The sequence below is a fragment of the Lotus japonicus genome, chromosome 4 (genome assembly GCF_012489685.1).
Source record: "Lotus japonicus ecotype B-129 chromosome 4, LjGifu_v1.2".
Taxonomy (NCBI): domain Eukaryota; kingdom Viridiplantae; phylum Streptophyta; class Magnoliopsida; order Fabales; family Fabaceae; genus Lotus; species Lotus japonicus.
Genome location: NC_080044.1, coordinates 21,460,378 through 21,468,127, shown reverse-complemented (window position 1 = coordinate 21,468,127; position 7,750 = coordinate 21,460,378). Strand labels below are relative to the sequence as shown.

The 7,750-nt window shown below is 42.7% G+C and overlaps 1 protein-coding gene across 1 annotated transcript; it reads right to left on the bottom strand.

Moving 5' to 3' along the window:
- Window positions 1-6,643: 6,643 nt before the first annotated feature.
- LOC130712480 (uncharacterized) lies at window positions 6,644-7,750 on the bottom strand. The gene has a single exon (XM_057562310.1). It carries the CDS (start codon window positions 7,748-7,750, stop codon window positions 6,644-6,646), a length of 1,107 nt encoding a protein of 368 aa, XP_057418293.1.

Sequence of the window (7,750 nt, the reverse complement as noted above, 5' to 3'; positions counted from 1 at the left end):
AAGGATCAGGCAATATGGTACCAGAGGGAACAAAGCATTCATACAAGGATTTAGCTTTAGACACAGAGGGCTCATTTCTAATTGGTTTAGAATAGCCAATGCCATGCATACCATTTCTGCTTACGCCATAGATCATTGAAGCCATTAAGCTTCTATCCACGCTTTTAGCTAGGAATCTTTGAAAAGACTTTTCATACTTAGACTCATTTCTACAATCAGAGGCATCACAGGCAACAATTTCTTCTAACTTAGCAATCTGGTTCTTAAGCACAGAGTTAGAATTGAACAAAGCATGATTATCATTTTTCAAATCAGAAATAATTTTCTCATGTTCATAAGGAGTCTTGGAAACAGCAGATAAGTCCTTTTTCAGCTTCTTATGCTTAGACAATAAGGAGTTATATTTATCCATGATATCAGACAAAGCATGTTTCAGTTCAGAGGTAGAGAAAGAAGCGAATACCTCATTTTCATCGTCTGAGTTAGGATCTCCTTCTGATTCTGAGTCAGAGTCAACAGCTCCCTTTGACTCTGCTTCCTTGTCTTTGACAATAGCCATGAGTCCTTGGACTTCACCATCAGAGTCAACATCCTCTGACTCTGATTCATCAAATGTCACCATCAGACTCTTCTTTGTCTTGAAGTGCTTCTTTGGCTTCTTGTCCTTCTTCAACTTTGGACAGTCACTTTTGTAGTGCCCTGATTCTTTGCACTCAAAGCATGTGACTTCCTTAAGTGAGGACTTCTTCTGACCTGAGGATTCAGACTTTCCTTTTGCCTTTCTAGAGCCTTTGTATTTTCTCTCCCTGTGCTTCCAGATGCGATTGAGTCTCTTGGAGATCAGAGTCAGCTCATCTTCATCAGAATCTTCTGATGCTTCTTCAGATTCCTCTTCTTCAGCTTGAAGAGCTTTTGACTTCTCAGCCTTAGCCTTTTCAGATTTAGATTTCAAGGCTATGGACTTTTTCCTCAGATCTTGCATCTCTGAGCGCTTCAGCTCATGGCATTTCAAAATGCTGATGAGTTCTTCTAAACTCATATTCTCAACATCTCTCGTGAGCTCTATTGAAGTCACTAAAGGCATCCAACTTTCAGGAAGACACCTGATGACCCTTATGACATGATCTTTTGTTGTGTAGCTCTTGTTGAGAGGTCGTATGCCAGCTACAAGCAACTGAAATCTGGAGAACATTTCTTCAATGGACTCATTTGGCTCCATGATGAAGGATTCATACTTTTGGATCAAAGACAATGCCTTTGATTCTTTGACTTTCTTGTTTCCTTCATGAGACATCTTCAGAGATTCGAAAATGCCTTTCGCAAACTCACGATCTGTAATCTTCTGGTACTCTTCATAGGAAATAGCACTTAGAAGAATTGCTCTTGCTTTGTGATGTTGTGAGTACAGCTTCTTTTGATCTGCAGTCATCTCTGACCTTGGGATCTTCTTGCCATCTGCATCAACTGGACGCTCGTAGCCATCCACAATAATATCCCAGAGATCTGCATCGAAACCCAGAAAGAAACTTTCCAGTCTATCTTTCCAATATTCGAACCTTTGACCGTCGAACATAGGAGGCTTTGCATTGTAACCATCTCTTTGAGTTTCACTGGTGGTGGCAGCCATTGTTTTTCACACCGGCCCGGATCACTGAACACTGTTAGGTGTGGTAATCAGAACTTGCGCTCTGATACCAATTGAAGGTATGAAAAACGGTAGAAAGGGGGGGTTTGAATAACGTTTTCAGTATAAAGCTTCCACCTTAAAGATTCAGACAAATCTTTCGAGAACTTAAGTGCTAAAGATAAGACATAGAAAAGCACACAAGGATTTTATCCTGGTTCACTTGATAAATCACTCAAGCTACTCCAGTCCACCCGTTAAGGTGATTTCTTCCTTCTTAGAATGAAGGCAATCCACTAATCAGGTAAGAGTTACAACTGCACTTGAAACCTACAAGTGACTAACAATTACACTGACTTAGCTCACACTAAGATTCACTCTCTTAGTCTTCACTAGGATCCGATCAACCTTGATCTCCTAAAGGAACTAAACAAACTGTTTATCAGTGAATTGTTTACAAGAGATTTGCTTCTAAAAAGCTAATAGTAAACTCAATGAGTTTCAGATGAAAGAAAGCTTAGAAGAATTTCAAATTGTCTTGTGCGTATGTGAATGCTTCTAGCCGCTTCTTTCAGTCTTCAGCCTCTTTATATACTCCAAGGATTAGGGTTGAGCGTTGCATGGAAAATGCTACCGTTGGAGGGCAGTTCTGGAAAATCCAGCTTCTGCTATGTCTGAGACTGTTAGGTAGGTCGTCAGGAAGGTACAGTTGCTTTTGTACTTGGATAGCGACTTGACCTTTAAACCTAGGAGACTTCTGATCAGGGGAATGCTTCATATTGGAACTTGTGAAGCCGGTTGATCAGAGTCAGAGGGAAAGCCCAGATCCTCTGACCATTGTTTCTTCTGATTCTGAACTCAGAGGGAAGTACATGGTCTTCAGAGTATCTTGCTTCTGCACATCAGAACTTCACTAATCAGCTTCTGGATCTTCAGAGTCTTCTACACCATCAGAATATCTGAGCCTTCAGTGTTTCTTGGTTATCAGACTTTCTGGATCTTCAGAACTTCTAGTGACTGAGTCCACATCAGAGTTTGTATAACTTCAGAACTTCTGAAGCTTTTCCACTGTTCATACTGAACATGGTGAATGCGAAAGCGTTGCTTGGGTCGCTCTTTAACACAGTGCTTCTGATTTGTGTGAGATTGAGTTGAGGTCAGAGCCTGTAAATAGCACACTCAGAAAAACACGTTAGAGTACCACAATTGTTCATATCAAAAGGTTAACTTGTAATCATCAAAACATAGAGTTGTACTACTAGATCAAAACTTGATCTTACAAGAGAATGGAGGAAACAGAGCTAATAGAAAAAAGGCCATCTTGGCTAAGACCCCAATAAGGATTATCATCTCCTCTAGCCAGCGAGGGAGGGTTGACAGCTCTAATTTTATTGCAGATTACCTCGGGAAGTAAAGGACTAAGAAGAGCCCAGTTCCAATCTCCATTTACCACAAAACCAGCAACAGGCATATTAGCCTCCCAATCAGTAGAAAGGCCATCAGGGATGAAATCAGAAAGTGGTCCTGAGTTGGGGATCCAAGAGTCTTTCCAAAAGCGAACTTTCATTCCATTCCCAATAACCCATTTAGTGCCCTCGTCAAGGATGGGCCACACTTTGCAAATACCCTTCCAAGTCGGGGAGTCAGGACTCTTGGGCTTTGGAGGAGTTCTCAAGGAGCAGTTAAGTTTGTATTTTGCTCTAAAGACTTGGGCCCATAAGGAATCATCTGAGGAAAAAACACCCCAAGCAAGCTTTGTCATATAAGCTTGGTTAAGGGTATAGAGGTTTCGGAAGCCAAGGCCCCCTTGGTTCTTGGGCATGCAAACAGTTTCCCAGTTGACTAAATGACATCTCCTCTTGTCCGCAGTGGAGCCCCAGATGAAATTCCGGCAAAGTCTTTCAATTTCCTCACAAATCCCCTTAGGAATGGGAGTGGTTTGCATAACATAAGCGGGGAGACTGAGGATGCAACTCTGAGCTAAGGACACTCTACCAGCGAAGGACAAGGTTTTGACCTTCCAGCCGGAGAGTTTCTTTTTAACTTTGTCAATAAGGAATCCAAAATTCTCCTTTGTCATCCTTGAGTGGAGAAGTGGAACTCCTAAATACAACCCCAGATTGGAAGTTCTTTGAATATTCAGGGCCTCCACCACTTGGTCAACCACTCCATTAGCCACATTCTTAGAGAAAAAAACTCTTGATTTGGGAGAGCTGATTTTTTGACCTGAAGCTATACAGAATCTGTTGAGAGTATCTTCAATCAACATGGCTTGATCAACTGTTGCTTCCGCAAACAGAACCACATCATCAGCAAACAGAAGGTGGGAAAGAGAGGGTTCTGATCTACCTATTTTGAGAGGTTTCCACTTCCCTTCAGAGCAAGCATCTTGAATAGCTAGGGCAAGTCTTTCTATACACAGCACAAATAGGTAAGGCGATATCGGATCACCTTGCCTAATGCCTCTAGCAGGTTTGAAAGATTCAGAATAATCCCCTCTCCAAGCTATAGCCATAGTGGAGGAAGAAATACACCATTCTATCATGTTGATAAAGCTGGCTTCAAACCCAAAGAATTTGAGGGTATTAACAATAAAAGGCCACCTTAACCTGTCATAAGCTTTTTCCAAGTCAAGTTTGATAGCCATAAATCCTTGCTTCCCTTTCATTGATTTCATAGAATGAATTACCTCTTGGAAGACAAGGATGTTGTCAGTCGTACTCCTGCCTTTAATGAAACTTGATTGATTATATGAGATCAAGGAGGGAAGGGATAAAGACATTCTGCTGGCCAGAATTTTAGTAACCACTTTGTACATTGTGTTACAAAGGGAAATGGGTCTGAATTGGGTCACCCGTTCCGGAGAGGGAACCTTGGGAATTAGAGCTATCACAGTCTGATTCAGGTCCTCTATGGTTCTATGCTGATTGAAAGCAGTCATTACAAGCCTTTCCACACTGTCCTTAAGAGTATCCCAGTGTTTTTTAAAAAAGATAGCATGGTAGCCATCAGGACCCGGAGATTTGAGGTTACCAATACTAAAGAGAGCACCTTTGATTTCTGATGAGGAGGGAGGTTTCCCCATAAGGTTGCTGATTTCAGTACTCAAGGAAGGATGATTGCCCGAGGAAAGAAAAAACTGATCAGCAGAGGAATCATCAGCATACAGCTCTTTATAATAGGAGACAAACATCTCACGGAGGTTGCTTTCATCATAGACCCAGTTGCTCTCATTATCGAGAAGAGCTACAACTTGATTTTTCTGTTGCTTGCATATGGCGCTTTGGTGGTAAAATTTGGTGTTTCGATCACCCAGTTTCAGCCACTTAGACTTGGCTTGTTGGGCCCAGAACACCTCCTCTCTATTAAGAATTATCACATATTCATCCCACAACATCTTCCTCCTATGGACAAGAGAGGGATTGAAAACTTGAGCTAGCTTGCGCTGTATACCATCAATTCTGGTCAAGAGTCTTCTTTTTGTTTTAAAAATGTCCCCAAAAACTGATTTGTTCCACAACTGAAGTTGCTGAGTACTACGAGTAAGATTTGCTTTCCAAGAATCTGAGGAGCGCCAAGAGTTTTTGATCTGATTTGGGAAAGAGGGATGATCCAACCACGCAGCTTGGAATTTAAACGGTTTGGGGAGGGACCTACCATTTAAATTTAGCCGCAGCCAAAGACCAGCATGATCAGACATGGGGAGAGTCACATTAGTGACAGAGGCAGCAGGGAAAAGAGCTCTCCAAGTGGGGTTGGCCACCACTCGGTCAAGTCTTTCCAATAGCTCACCTCGTTGCCAAGTGAAGGGGCAACCATTAGCTCCTAAGTCTGCAAGTTCACAAAAATCCAAGCATTCCTTGAATCTATTTGCAGCTGCTCTATTTACTGGTCCTCCACCTTGCTTTTCAGCTTCACAAAGTACTGTGTTGAAGTCACCTGCTGCACACCAGGGACCTGAGAGTTGGGCTTTGTAGCTCAAAAGGTGTTCCCAGAGATCAAGTCGAGGCCTCTCTTGAGGATGAGCATAGATAACAGATAAAAACCAACCCCCTTGATTGAGAGGATCAACCTGCAAGTGAATACAGTGAAGGTTAGTCTCAATTACTCTAATCGAGATAATGGAAGACTTCCAACATCACCAGATGCCACCAGAGTAGCCTACTGGGTCAGCTTTAACAAAACAGTCAAAACCCAACTGCTTAATTATTTTTTCAGCCCTGGCTCCTCCAATTCTAGGTTCTAAAATAGCAATAAAACCTAAATTATAAAGCTTACTACAATCTTTAACAAAAGAAGGGAAATTCTTCTTCCCGGCACCTCTACAATTCCATATTAACCAATTCATCATAACAATTGGGGGTTTGGAAAGAGGGGCAGAAAAACAGATCATCATGAAGAGGTGATAATAGGATCGTCTCCCATGGAGACATCCTGCAAAGGCATAGTGCCATCATCAGTGTTCTGTGGAAGAGAATCCATCCCTGCACAATTTACATCAGTTTGTCCCATGGGGAAAGAATTAGCCACCCCTTTCTTACGAAGAAGAGACTGGATAAATTGTAATTCCTCATCAGTAGGAACTACAGCACTGGCCTCCAGCCAATCACTAGTACCTTTGCCTTCCTTGAATTGTTCCCATAACTTGTTCTGTTGTTTCCTCATTTCTCCAAAAATTGCATTTTCTCTGGGGTCCAGCTTAGGAGTGTCCTTAGATGACAAAGGTACAGAGTTCTGGGGAGCAGGAGCTCTAGCTTTGTTGTGATTCACTTGACTAGAAGCCTTGAGGTTGCTCTGCTTACTGGGGTTGTTCCCATTCTTCTTATTGACACCAGTAGCAAATCTGCCTGCCTTAGTGGATGCTTGTCCAGAATTGGGGAGAGCATGGGAACCGATAGGCTCCTGATCAGATTCAGTGACACCTTCCAGAGCATTAAATCGAGAGCCATTCCCTTGGTGCTGCAAACCAGAGGTAGAATTTTTCCCAGCTTTCTTTCTAGTTGTCTTCTTGACTAGCATCTAAGGTCCAAAACAATTAGTGGGTTCAATTTCTGTATGCTCCTGTTGTTCTTGGCCATTTGAATTTGGTAGCACTTTGGTGGTGTCTTTAGCTTCTTCCATAGCCAATGGGGACGAACCATGGTTCACCTCCTCAGGGATAGGCACTTTGGAGGAATTAATGGAAGGCATTTGAACGCTTGCAGTGGGTTCCGTGCAATAGTCTGTTTTATGCCCATAGCGTCCACATCTGAAGCAGATTGAGTGGAGTCCTTCATATTCAAGACGGTGCTCATCACCCATAGCAGTGAAGGTGGGGGTCAGCTGCTGGCTCAAGTCCAATTCCACACAGATTCTAGCGAATCTACCTCTGGTGTGAATAGAGGTATAAGTATCAATTTTCAGCATAGTGCCAAGATTAGAACCCAGCCTCCACAAGAAAGTTTCAGTAAATAATTCTACAGGGAGTTTTGGTATACGAATCCACACTGCAATTTTTTGAACCTGGCTATCATCAGCTTTGAACATTGGCCTCCAGCGTTGGATCATCAAATAATGGTCAGCAACCATCCAAGGTCCTTCAAACAGGGCAAGTTTATAGTCATTCTCAGACGAGAATCGAACCAGAAAATAATCTTCACTCAGGTCCATGACTTTAATTTCACCTTCTCTAGCCCATAGACGTTGCAGCCGTTGATTCATCCACCGAAAGCCCAGTTTCTTACCCAGAAGTTTCACAATCAGAGAGTTCTTCCATGGCCGGCACCATTCGCTGTACTCTTCAATCGATATCGGGATGATTGGGTTTGGATTGAAGGGCCCTCTAGCCTTCGTCAACCCTCTGTCACCAGCATCATTCAAGCACAGGTCTTCATGGACAGACTCCAAGATTTCTTGAGGAGAAAAGAGGTTGTTGAAGCATTCACCCTCCACAACCTTGTCTCTGTAAGAAATCTTACCTGCAACCTCCGCTTGCGAGTCCACCACAGGGCCTTTGTGATTCTCGCCCTCCTCCATATCAGTTGGGGATTGGGGCATAGGAACATCATCAGGGTCTGAAATTCCCACAGTCTTGACCTTTTTGGTGCTCCATATCAGATGAAACCATTTTCCTTTCACCACATGCAT

Coding starts and splice junctions, on each gene's coding strand:
- LOC130712480 (XM_057562310.1), bottom strand. CDS start 7,750: ATGCATGTGGTGAAAGGAAAATGGTTTCATCTGATATGGAGCACCAAA.